We start from the raw sequence: 14452 nt of genomic DNA, 5'->3' as shown, positions 1-14452 counted from the left end.
AGTTTTGAATAGTAGTTTATATATAATATGTATGCATGCATGTATGTATCGATGTTAGATCATAAATTATCTGGCAGATTTTTTAAAACTATCTTATAGTAGACATAATTGGAGATGTGCTCAGATGTTCTGTTATATTCATCATAGCTATTACACTTCTCTGATGAAGAAAACACTCATTTCTTCGAACCATTCACATATGTTGTAGCAGATTCCGTTGAGCCTGGAAATTTTCTATGTGACTCTTATTCAAACTCGACAGATAATTAAGACAATGTGGCTGAATGCCACATTGTCTTAAATTTACGCACATGCATACGTAATATATACATACATACATGCATACATACATACATACACATGCAGGCACAGATACAGAAATAAATGAATAAATATATCTATATACATATACATATAACATATATACATATTTTGTATATGTGTGTATGTATATATCTGTGTATGTATGTATATATATATATAATATAATATAATATGATATGATATTATAAATAGACAGACAGACAGACAGACAGATAGATAGATAGATAGATAGATAGATAGATAGATAGATAGATAGATAGATAGATAGATAGATAGATAGATAGATAGATAGATAGATAGATAGATAGATAGATAGATAGATAGATAGATTTATATATTCAAGTAAAAGAAGAAAAAAGTTACACATACATATAACTTTTCCACAAATCATGTCCCTTAAGATCACAGTCCATATTCCTGGGATGGTTACAGTGTAGTTGTAGTATCTGTGGACATTGATTTCTCAAATAGTACAGTGTAGGTATGCTCTTTTTCACTGATCTTGAGCTTTATGTTAACATCCGATGGACAGCTAATTTATGTCTGTATGTATGTATGTATGTATGCATGTATGTGTGCATGTATGTATGCATGTTTTCTCACTGAAATCATTTGATTGTGTGTACACACGTAAGCTATTTTTCCATCATGTATTTCAGAGCCAAGGCCTGTTAACTACAGACTGATTGGAGAAGGAAACACTGGCAGAGTTGAAGTTCAAATCAATAATCTTTGGGGTTCAATCTGTGCTGATCTATGGGATGACAGAGACGCGATTGTTGTGTGCAAGAAAATGAATTATCGTGGTGGAAAGGCCGCCATAAGTACATCAATTGGAAAAAATGTATGGTTGGCATCTGCTGAATGTGAAGGCACAGAAGAATCCCTTTTAGATTGCCCTCTTCGTATAGTGAATTGGACGAACAAGATAAACTACTGTAAGGACCATGCTACAGTTAAATGTTTTCCAGCAGGTAAAGTAAACAGTTCACATTATTTTGATAATTCTTTTTGCCTCAAGTGTTACGTTTCTTTAAATATCTATAGTGTTATGCTTATTAGTCATCAGAAACAATATTACTTCGGTAGGTGGTGGCATGAAGGTACGTGTCAATACATTTTCAGTACAGCTCATCTGCCTTTGCCTAATCCTCGGCTCTCACCTGTGACTCCACGAACTGTCTGCACGTAGCAGTGCAACACTTGGATAACGGCATTAGCAGGCCTGCTAAACTAGATTAAGTGTAACCGATGACTTTTAAACACTCGCTAAAATCTGACATGCTGTGTTACGAAAGCAATTCAATCATCAGTCATCAAGTCTTGTTGGGGCGTAAGGGTGTAATATCCAACAATGTTGTAGAGCAGATATCTCAAAGCACGGTGAGATATATAGGATGTCTCTGCTTCTTGGTATACCTCCAGCCGTCTGAACCCAGTTTGCCACTAGTCAGAAATTCGAGGACGAGAGAGCAGGACTGACTCTCCGGCGCAATCTTTTTTCACAATAATGCTACTCAGTGAAGAGTCGTACTTAGAACCAAAAAAAAACAGGCGGACATTTTGTTACGGTTTACATAGTCTCCTAGCTTGTGAGAACATATAGACAGGAGAAGTTGCGATTCTCCGGTCACGTACGCGGCTACATCTTTCGTTGCTGATTCGTTTTAAGAAGTGTTGTTGGTACAGCGGCAGACATCCTCATAGTAGTGCAGGATACCAGCGAAGGCCTTGGCAGGTTCTCCCTGTCCTGGCGCATCTGTTGTAGGTGCAAGCGAGCGACCATGACATTTTCTTGGCGGACTGCCAGGGACTTAATGTGACTGAGGACTGTTCGCTCATTGCTGGAGGCCAGCGCGCCTAACATCCGTGTGAGATCTTTTCTCGGAGTCTCGTCGCAACATTCAAGAAGCTGGAAGATGACGTCGCTACCCGTAGACGAGTGGCTTGTTTGTAGTCTGACCATCTCTGCTCAGAGTAAGCCCGGTATCTATGTAATGTACATTTATGTAGTGTATCAGTATCTCTGTAATATACATTTATGAATCTAGGCGAAATATTTTGGGAATACTCGAATTTTCAACAGATTTTTACTCTTTTACTCTTGTTTCAGTCATTTGACTGCGGTCATGCTGGAGCACCGCCTCTAGTCGAGCAAATCGACCCGGGGACTTATTCTTTGTAAGCCCAGTACTTATTCTATCGGTCTCTTTTTGCCGAACTGCTATGTGACGGGGACGTAAACACACCAGCATCGGTTGTCAAGCAATGCTAGGAGGACAAACACAGACACACAAACACACACACATCATATATATATATATATAATATATATATATATATATATATACGACAGGCTTCTTTCAGTTTCCGTCAACCAAATCCACTCAAAAGGCATTGGTCGGCCCGGGGCTATAGCAGAAGACACTTGCCCAAGGTGCCACGCAGTGGGACTGAACCCGGAACCATGTGGTTGGTAAGCAAGATACTTACCACACAACCACTCTTGTTTTTACTAATATATTTTTTATTATTTAGATTTTACTAATGCAAACGAAATTGTATTTATGTCATTCAGTTCATAATCGATTATCTTTACATTTAACCTAATCACACATCTTTTATGTTTTCCATTGATCTAATGACTGATTTAATATTTCTGTATTATCTAAGTTCGCTATTTAGAGGATAATATGTGTGCGTGTATGGGCGTGTATGGATGCGCGCACGTGTGTGTGTTTGTTTAATTTGTGAACATTATCCTTTAAAGTGAAATTATCGGGAAATCCTTTCCCTACAATTCTTTGATTTATCTCTAAAATTGTATATTTTCTTATGTTTAAAATTAAATTTGAATACTGTTGTCAGGTATAGTTTCTTACGTTTCACGTTGTCTTTCATATAAACTATCACAAATTTGTTCACTTAATGCGTCCCAGGCAACATATTTCTATTAAGGATAATATATTTTACTTAACCTTATATTAGAAATTGTTTTCTATTGTAATTTATAACATTAGTTTTCTTACTTTTCCGATATCAAGCAAGAAAGTATTGTATTATTCATTAGCATTTATTCTGAGAGATTATTGATGAGAGCGCCTTGAAAGTTGTAAATAGGCGCATGAACAATTGAAGCGTCATTTTCTTCTCCCATATTTAAAGTTTGGGTCATGTTTTCCCATACGCGTGAGATCTTCTGTGACTCCTTCTTTTTCAATATATATTATTGATCATTTTATCAGACTATTTGTTTCGATTTTAATTTATCCAGGAGTTAGACCATTTTTTTTCTTTTTGCCTTCTATTCGCCAGTACTTTCTATTGTGCTCTTTAAAGATATTTTGAAGATTTTCAACAAGCTTAATGAGTATTACCATACAGCCGTGCCAGTTCAAGAAGTAGTCACAGATGTTAGCAACAAGAATGGCTTTCGACTGATTCGCTTTCTGCATCATGTTAACTATCGAATGCATTAACTGTTAACTCGCTGAAATAGAAATTAGGGAAAATTGGTTCAGTTTTATTCGAGTTTGCGAGTACTATACTTATAAGCTACAATATGGTCTGAGATAAAGCAATAAATAACTCTGAAACTTCCAGGTCGATCGCTTTTTATTTAATGACAATATTTACTTTTTACAGTGAGGCTAATTATATAAACGTTGTCAAAATGTGAGCTCTTATACACATTATAGTAGACGACTTGAGTTTCGACCTGCATTTCTGTGCACTATAAATAGCTATAAATTATTATTCCCTTTGTCGTAACAAAAAAAATGAGAACTCGGAGTCTAATAAAAGTGTGCAAAAACCTGGAATTTGTTAGGTCAATTTTTTTGTCGTTGTTTTTGTTAAAGAAGGGGAAAATATGAAGTCTTATCATAATGTGTGTTTCTCTCAGCGCAGCTGACTAAAAGTATATGTTTAGTAAATACATAGGTTTGTATGTCATACAACTCTAATGATTCTATGTTTGTGAATATATGTAATACCTTTATTAAAGAATTATTTTCTCCTGGCTTTCAGTGAATTTATTCAGTGATTCTTCTCCTTATTATGGCCGTGTTGGTATATTTGTCAATGATTCTTGGATGGGTATTTGCAACGCTGGGTTTGGTTCTACGGAAGCCAATGTTTTATGTCGAGAACTGGGCTTCGTTTCTGGTACCAAGCAAAAATACCCACCTGAAGGTTTTGTTTTTGAAAATATCCCAGTAAATATAAACACTCATATAACAAAGCTACGATGTACAGGAACAGAAGCATCACTATTAGAGTGTAAGCTGGAATTTGGACGATGCCCTTTACAGAGATTTGTTTCTGTATTTTGTGCTGATTCTGAAAATCCTGATGCTCGTAAGTACTCAACAATGTTATTATTGAAGTGCAATGTTTCATTGTATTTAATTTTTATTTAAAACTTATGAAAAGAAATATTTCATACAACATATGATAGAGAAGAGTATACGACAAGACATTTATGACATAAATCATTTGTAGTACTCGAGTACTATGCAATGTCATTGATAATGCGATCGATCGATCGATAAACGAGAGATATATATCGTCCGTGTTCACTTATTCACTACGTAATTGAATTACAAAAACAACGACAACAGCAGCAACAACAGATGTTGATGGAATTGCAGAAGCAACAACAACTATTAATACAACTGCTATTCCACAAAACAGAAAATTCATCGACTTCGTTGGCAAAGTTGGCCCCAGCCGAGCACGAAAAATACTGTAACTATATTTTGCCTAAGAGACCGGGAGAAGTCTATTTTAAAGAAATTGTTGATATCCTTTCAAAGGTTTTCAGCGAGAGAACTTTTGGCAATGCATGAATATTACAAAAAAGCGGACGAAGATTTTATTACGTGCTAGAATTTTTAATAGGGACTGCGATAGATTTAAAATTAATGAACTGACACCAGATATGTTTAAATGCTTAATTTTCGTGCAAGGTTTAACGGTAAAGACGCAGAAATTCGCAACCGAATTCTAACCAAATTAGAAGAGAATTAGAAGCTAACACTACAAGAAATATCTGAGCAATGCCAGAGAATAATAAACCTAAGGCATGATACGGAACAAATTGACATAAGAAACTGCTCCCACATACAATCGGTGCCACTAAAAGTAAAATATAAGCAGAAAACCAAGCGTAGTAAGATACGTCATAAAAAATCACACTATAAAAAAAAACTTTAAAAACGGTTCAACAGAGAAAATCATGTAAATAGTTTGACTGGAAGAAACTGTTCGACTTAGGAGATTTACCCATAAATAATTTTTGTAAAAATGTAATGGAGCCATGCGTCATTTCTTTTTTAAAATTTAAAAAAGAAATGAAACTGTTGTTTCCTAATGTTTCTCGGGCGAGTTGTGTCGGGGCAATAAATTCAAAGCCAAATATCAGGTGAAAGAAAATACATTACCAGTTTTCAAACTCAAACGCAATGTGCCGTTTGCAGCACTGGAATAGGTAAATAAAGAATTAGACAGACTGAAAAAAATAGGAGTAATTGAAAAGATTGATTACTCAGATTGAGCGAGTTCAGCTATGTACATTAAAAAGAACAATAAAATGCGTGTTTGTGCAGATTTCTCGACAGGACTAATCGACTGTTTAAAACCGTATAACTTCTCATTACTTATCCCAGGGGAAATCTCGAAACTAAATGATGGTAAATTGTTCTCAAAATTAGATCTATCTGATGCCTAGTTACAGACAATTGTGTAAGACGATTGTTCTAAGCAACTAGCTATCAATGCACATAAAGTTCTATACAAGTTTAACCGGCTTCCGTTTGGCATATATTTCAACAAATGATACTTGCAGACTGTGACTTCGCGATGGCCTACCTGGATGATATGTATAAATTAAAAGTGAATCCTGTGATCAGCATGTCGAGCACATAAAATGTGTGTTCGAAAAAATAAGGAATTACGGCTTCACTTCGAATGAGGAGAAGTGTGAATTCTTCTTACCTAAAATTAAATATTTAGGACAAATTATTGATAAAATTGGTCGTCAACCAGACCTGTCGTAGGCAGTAATGTTATTAACAATATGCCCCCCCCCCCACGACAAATATATCTACCTTACAAGCTTTTGGGGGACTTGCAAACTATTATCAAATTTATATACCAAATATGCATAAGGTAAGAGCCCCACTAAATAATCTACTAAAAAGAGATGTAAAGTGGAATTGGTCTCAAAATTGTCAGAAGGCGTTCAACGAAATTAAAAAGATATTAACATCTGATTTTTAGCAGCACATTTCGATCCTGCAGTGGAGATTGTAGCAGCTTCAGGTGCCTTTGAGTATGGCATAGGAGCAGTAATGCTACATAAAAATAGAGATGGTAACATGAAGACCGAGATTCATGCCTCACATTCGCTAAACTACAGCCAGATTGAAAAAGGGGTTCTAGCGATTATTTTTGCCATTAAAAAGTTTCATAGATTTTTATACATTAGAAATTTTCAACTACAGACCGATCATCGCCCGTTATTTTCTATATATGGGTCGAATAAAGGAATTCCTACCCATACTGCTAATATGTTGCTTATTCAGCTCTATTCACAGACAATACAAGTGGGGAATCTCTATATACACACATAAACACACTCACACAAGAATGCAAACGTCTTTTTATTATCCAAAATGAAAAGAAACTCCATTTTACTAGAGTTTAAGACAATTAACATATTGAAAATGAAACCTAACTTAATATTAAGACCACATTCATGCAACAATTTCCTATTAATAATATTATTGGTATTCTTCATTTCTTTTCAGTTTTAAATACGCAAATACAAAATGTCTATTATGGAGTACTTGAAGCACAAATATTTAATCAGTGGTCAACAATTTGTCCAGTTGGATGGAACGACAAAGCTGCTCATGTCGCATGTAGAGAACTTGGTTTTTATGATGGGGTAGCGATATATGCATCTCGAAGTACATACTCTACGAGCGCACCTCCAGTTATTTTAAGCCATTTCAACTGTACTGGAACGGAAAGCAGCTTATCTCACTGCCCTTACACAGCTTTTGATGACTACACTAACTGTACTTTTGATCAAGACCACGTAGCTGGTGTTCTTTGCTTTAAAAGTTTCGGTAATATTTTTTATTTATGTTCATGTTTGAAATTTTATCACAATAATTTGGTCTGTACAACATTTTAACTAATGATTAGTAGTAGAAGTTTCTTTGAGAGTAAAGTAGGGATGTTTTAATAATCAGTGCGGTCTATAAAACCTAATTTCTGAAATGAAATATTCGATGTTTCTACGTATTCCTATATGAATTCTGTTGTGTAATGTTATGCCAATATTTTTGCAGAGGGAGTCCGCTTTCGTTTAGCAGATGGTCTGAGTGTCAGCCAAGGTCGAATGGAAGTTTTTTTTGATGGATTGTGGAGATCAATTTGTAAAGAAAAATGGACTGATAAAGATGCTAAAGTGTTTTGCAAGTCATTGGGATACAAAGATGGGATTGTCGGACATAGTAAATTGAAAAAAACTTCAAATTCGCTTTCAGTACTGGGTGTATATTCTTGTAATGGAGATGAGATATCCCTCCTACAGTGTAACAATACCTGGATTCACCAGGGCGCTAAATGCAAAAACACAGAAGAACCTAAAGCTGTTTGTTATAAGTCAGGTAGGTCACGAAAAAAATACCTATATTAAAAATTTGTCTTTTAATAATTATTAAGCGATTAAAAACTATCACTTTTGAGAACTTTCAAATGGGTTGGGTTCGTAATCAAGTATCTATGTAATAGCTATCTCATATTCAGCTATTAGTATTAATAGCTTTATTGCGGATAGTCTATTATTATAGAGAAACAGTCTAACTGATTCGCAAAAAAAAATTCAAAAGACGTTATGTATCCTTATTTTAAACCTCACTGAGAAATCGACATCTGGCTAATCCATACATCCACTTCAACAAAAAAAGCATTATTATTTGGTGTCTGTAACAAATCTCTCAATCACTCAAGCTAATAAACCTACAATAATAGTGTGAACGAACTATTATAGTAATAGATGATAAAATAGTAATAATAGCAATAATAGTAATTCTTTCTAATATTCACAGAGGGTCAGCAGTTTTGATGGGAGGAAGGAAATCGAGTACATCATTCCCACTACTTGACTGAAATGTATTTTATCGACCACGTGTGTCAATTACTATTGGTATCACGTCTACTCTCCTCATTGACCACGACCATCGTATTTCCCACTTTAAATCATCATAGTTGTTTATTCTTTTCTTCTTCTTTCACATTGATCCTGTTGTCGTTTTTATTCACCACAACAATGTCTGGTTCCTGATGTCTAGTCAGGTGATCGCATTCCACAGGATTTTGCAATCTTCATTTTCGGTGACTCCTCCTGAAGTTTGTTCATACCGCGTCTTTGATCTTTTCCTCATTTGTGAGTGAAAATGCCAAGTAAAATAGATGACGATAACGGTGTGAACAAGACTGGAACCAATGGTGAGGGTACCGCACTTGGCAGGTGCTCCACTGTGCAGCAGGGTGGACCCGAAGTAATCTAGCAACTGCTAGCCATGCTACAAAACATAAATGGAGTAAATGTGTAAAAGCTATTATTATTATTATTATCATCATCATCATCATCATCATCATCATCATCATCATCATCATCATCATCATCATTGCCTTTGCACAGCTTCTAAAGCTGGAGATGTACTGCGGTGTAAGCTGTTCACTACCTCTTATTTTTCGAGCACCTTCCGGAGTATTCGAGCGGTTCCAAGTGGTGCTGTTTTCTGCAAGTGCTCCACCTTTATAGCAGCCCCTATTTGTTCTATGTACTTCTCAAGATTTTTACTCACTGTTTCCAGGGCTCCGACAAATACTGGTACCACTACCACCTTTTTCATCGATCACAACCGCTTTACCTCCCAAGCTAATCTGTCATACATATCGACTTTTCTTTCTTCTTTTTACCCTCACCCATTTATTACATTCAGTAGTGTAATTGCCATGCAAAGAAAAGAAATACTTGTGTATTAATAATTGGGTTTTCTACCAGCAGTATATTGGATAGACATCATCCCTTAGTTGGTTGGATTCACAACCTCTAACTCTCTTGGAATATATATATATGTGTGTGTGTGTGTGTGTGTGTGTGTGTGGCTATCGATATATATGTACATATGTGTGTGTGAGTATGCGGACCTATATCCATGCACGTTTATATATACATATATATGTATATGTGTGCGCGTGTGCGCATAAATCTGTATATCTATATACACTTTTTTCGTTCTCTCACTGATTTATCAGACCCCCCCCCCCACTATAACATTCCTCCTTCACTTTAGTGAATACACTCTCTGACTTCATATAAATGCCTGCGTCTGTTTTTAAAAACTTGACCATTATATCTCCACATTCACTCCTAGCACTCTTCATTATTATTTCACCCCTTCCCTCCTCGAGATTTACTACTCACATTTAGTATTCCCCTTCCTTCTGTACCACATTCTTTTACTATCCCTCCACCTCAGTGACTTTTCAAACCTATCCTTCCACCCGCATCTTCTCACTTTCTTATCTCTCCTTTCTATCCCTCCCTCTATTCCTTTTATCTATTGATACCTCTCATCCCCCTTATAATATGCTGACCAGCATCCGGCATTGCTCTCTACTTTTTCTCTCTTTCTTTCTCTTTTTCCTTCCCTACCGCTACTCTAGCCGTTGAGAATACCACTCTCCCCCATACATACTTCTTTCTTCTTTCTAATGTATATATATATATATATATATATATATATATAAAGTTGTATTATTACCGTTATTTACTGTAATAATAAGGTGGGTAGCAAGTTCACACCTGTACAGGCACAATATAAATTACTTTAACATAGTGTATATAGTACCACTTGCTAAAATCAGAGCCATTGCTCCAAAAACCACCATTAAAATTACTATAAAAATACGCACGAGCAATGCAATGAACGCTTCAGAAATTGGCTTACCTAAGTAATGCTTATTTCAATACCAGATGATTCCACGCTTTGCATGACAAACATCCTTTGCGATCTTCAGTTGAAAACAGCATTTAACATCTATTTCTAAAATATTCATTGCGTTAGCTCGTGTGCGTTCCTTACTTTATCGTAATTTTTTTATGGTGGCTTTTGGAGCAATGGCTCAGATTTTTGTAAGTAGTGTTATATACCTTATCTAATCTTAAATTACTTGATATATATATATATATATATAGATGAGAAAGTTGGTTTGTGAAAGCACGTGGTTGAATATATAGAAAATAGTAAAAAGTGAAAAAACTACAGAAGGCTTGTCAATATGTCTGAAGAATGTTATAAATTTTTTTTTTCCTTACAATGACATAGTTTAGAAGAAATGACTGGTTTCGCGTTCAGCTTTTCAAATGTCTTACATCGTTATGTTTACGTTGAGAAGAGTTATCGTTATGTTTATGTTGAGAAGAGTTCCAGATAAGGGGAGGTAATAAGTGATTTCTTCCGGTGTAAGGAAGATAATCGCTTAAAATTTTTTGCCTTTCTTTTGGAGTGAATTTCTCTGTATAAGTATGTTGGAATGGTTAAGTCTGGGCTTGTACTTTTCAATGAAGAATGTTTCCTTGTTTAGTCTAGTTTGTGTTGATGATCCGATAGCACATTGGTAAAATGGAAAGATTAAAAATTGTGGTAGTAGTTGCTTTGCGCATTTCTCAATGTGCTCACTAAAGGGTATCATTCTGTATTCTGGGAATGCAATCTGTTGTCGATGCAGTGTGCATCTACGTCTGAGTGATAGTCCCGTGGATCCCACGTAGTCTTGGTGGCAGCCCGAGCATTTTATGACATAAATTATGTTTTCAGAGGCACAAGTAAAATTAGATTTGATCTTGAATTTCTGTCCCTCTTTGAAGAGGAATTCTGATCCTTCTAGCAGGTTTGGACATGTTGCACAGTTCGGTCTACCACATTTTTTTTACTTTTGCATCCGTAATTTCAGAAAACAATTTTGCCTTTGTGAGAATCTTTTTAAGTGATTTAGGTTGTTTGTAGCTTTTAATGATTTGGTGTGTGTTTAGAATTTCCTTTAATTTGGGGTCCTTATGAAGTATTGGTAAATTCTGGGTGATGATGGTGAAGGCTTCTTTGTTTCTGGGGTTGTATGTGGATATGTAAGGTAGTATTTTCGGGGAAGGTGTGTTGTTGTGTTGAACTTTTCTTAAAGTTTCTATGTTGATTTCTGTTGTACGTCTGATCCCATCCTCTATGAGTTGAGCTGGGTAATGTCTGTCAATTAGGGTGTTTTTGAGTTCTTGCAGTCTAATGTTCCTGGTATTTTGTTCTGACACTATTGTGCATATCCTTCTTGAAGGGGATGTTTGTCATTGTAAGGAAAAAAATTTATAACATTCTTCAGACATATTGACTCAAATATATATTTTTTAACCTTTTAAAACAAGCCTTCTGTAGTTTTTTCACTTTTTACTATTTGATATATATATATATATATATATATATATATATATATATATATATATATATATATAATATATATATATATATACATATATATATTACGTCATATGTAAACAAACCTAAGTTTGTTTTTGAAGTGTTGAAATGTACTGTAGAACAAGTAGAAAGCTATATTTTCAACGCGTAAATACTGCTCTTAAAAGGATTTTATCCTATATACATATACATATATATATATAATATATATATATATATATATATATATATATATATATCAGTGGTCACAAGAGTGTGACGAAAGAACTCTGGCCGAAATAAGATTAAGATTAATGTAAAAATTAAATAACGCTGAAGCACAGTAACACCAAATATATAGTGCGTGTGTTTTTATTGGCTAAACTGGCAAAATGACCATTCCTAAATACAACAATATATGTTTCAATACACGATTTCACACCAAAAATCTTGCAAAACAAATATATATATATATATATATATATATATATATATGCTGTTGCTGTTACTACACATAAGACCTAGCGTGAGAGGTGCACTGAGCTGCCTCTTGCTCATTCAAAGGAACTCATTTAGAAACAAACTTCATTCAATAAAACTCTAAATCTATCAAATGCATTAAAGTTAAATTTTATTTCTAATAGAACATATTTCCCTTCACTGAAGTTGTTGTAAGAATATTAACTGAATCCTAACCTGAATATCCTGAATTCCATTATTTGTTAACCAAATGTTGTGTAAATCGAGTTTTCAATGATAAAATACTGCCCTCTCTAAATTTCTAACTTTATTCTCACTCATAACCACGCATTGCCTTGCTTTGTATTTCTACTATCCTGCTTAAGAGCGTCTTAAGTATATTATATGCGCTGCCGCTCAATAGGCATAATATTTTTTATATTTTCGCCCAATTGTGTGTAACTTCAAACGTGTATTTATTGTTCTTGATTAATGAAACTCAAACCTGCATCAAAACATTATTTTCCAGTTCGACTAACTGAAGGAGATAATTTTTCCAATGGAATTGTACAAATCCGACGACGTGGTAGCTGGGGAACATTATGCGATCTAAACTGGACCAAAGAAGATGCCAGTATGTATTTTGTATTGACATTACCGTTCATAGGCTATAATCATGTCTAATGTTTTATCTATAATGTGTACTGGAATAATAAGGCTATAATGAAAACTAGAAGTAATTACGCTATAATGAGGTCTAGAAGTATTTGAAACCAATGAAGCAGTAGCTTTTTTGCCGATCTGGTGACCGACAATGAAACGTGGGCGTATTTTTATGATCTGAAAACGAATGCTCAAGGAAAGTCGTCACACTTTCAAGCCTGTCGTCGACAGAAAAATATAGGTGAATTTTCCCTGAGACAAAATGATCATTCTCCTACGAATGTGGCTGTACAGTGAAAGTCGAGCTGTACATTGAGACAAAAAAAATGAGAGAAGACATTGGGAGGAAGAGACCGAACGAAAAATCTGTAAATATTTACATTCATCACACATCTTTGGCAAATTGAACTGGTCAGTAATCGGTGGACCCGTATTCTGCCTGTTTAGTCGAATGACGGACAGTCTTTGGGAAAAGGATTTAATGACATAGACGAGATCAAAGTGTCTGTAAAGTAAAGTGAGTACGACAGAACATACCTGAACTTTATAGAAAACACCAGTGTATCATTTTCAGTATGTATGTAAATACATATATGTATTATTGCTACAGAACAAGATGATATACATGAATGCTCCTAAACTTTCTCTTGAATTGCATAGCAATACTGAATTTTAAGACTTCTAAGAAAGTCTGGCATTTGCCATCATTTACATATCAGTAAACCATCATCTTGAATCATATTAGTTCCTGTCATGCAAAAAAAAACAGTACAAGGGAGGTAATTCGTGATAGTATATCCTGGAAACTAGATAAGTATTGCTTCGCATATTGGAACTATCTTCCTTGACTGATATCTCCATATATAAAAGTGAGGTTGTGTGCTGTCTGTCTCCTACGATTTAGATTCCTAACTACTCCCACATTTTGCGGTGCAGTTTAACCAAAACCGGGTATCTTATAGTCGTGATCCATATCGAGCCTTTCTGGGTATTAGCACGCGTCTACAATGAGTCTACGATTTTAAAAGAAATTACCATCAATTTTTCCCATTTTTAATGCATTTTTGGCATATATAAGGGAAGTAACTCTCTAAAACTTTATTCTTAAATCTCAGAACATAAAAAGCTACAGTAACCCCCCCCCCTTTGTACTTAGCCATATAGAGATGGCTATTATACTTTACATCTCTAAAAATGCTTATATAGTTATTTCCCTTACAAACCCGAGCAACGCTGGGCGATAGTGCTAGTCTATAAATACATATATTTGTACGCGCATGCATGAAAGATACCAGTCATTTAGCAAATACGATAAGGTAGCCCCAAAAAATCAGAATTTTGAAATATTATCTTATTCATTTAATTTACATGTTTACGCTTTTATCGCCTTCAAAATATTCTCCATTTGAAGTAATGCAGACGGGGTTACGCCATTTTTGGTCACAAACTGTCTCACAATCAAGGCGGTGTGCGCA

At 35.0% G+C, this 14452-nt stretch overlaps 1 protein-coding gene across 1 annotated transcript in view; it reads left to right on the top strand.

Moving 5' to 3' along the window:
• LOC115220349 (deleted in malignant brain tumors 1 protein-like) overlaps nt 1–14452 on the top strand; it is a 213857-nt gene that overhangs the window by 157143 nt on the left and 42262 nt on the right. The window contains exons 16-20 of the mRNA XM_029790455.2: nt 984–1298; nt 4354–4683; nt 7137–7460; nt 7686–8006; nt 12844–12948. Of these exons, the coding sequence (XP_029646315.1) occupies nt 984–1298; nt 4354–4683; nt 7137–7460; nt 7686–8006; nt 12844–12948 (1395 nt within the window). The remainder of the gene's footprint in view (nt 1–983; nt 1299–4353; nt 4684–7136; nt 7461–7685; nt 8007–12843; nt 12949–14452) is intronic.

The sequence above is a fragment of the Octopus sinensis genome, linkage group LG16, assembly GCF_006345805.1.
Source record: "Octopus sinensis linkage group LG16, ASM634580v1, whole genome shotgun sequence".
Classification (NCBI taxonomy): Eukaryota; Metazoa; Mollusca; class Cephalopoda; order Octopoda; family Octopodidae; genus Octopus; species Octopus sinensis.
The sequence above is the reverse complement of the archived record's forward strand: the minus strand, read 5'-3'. Positions and strand labels throughout refer to the sequence as shown.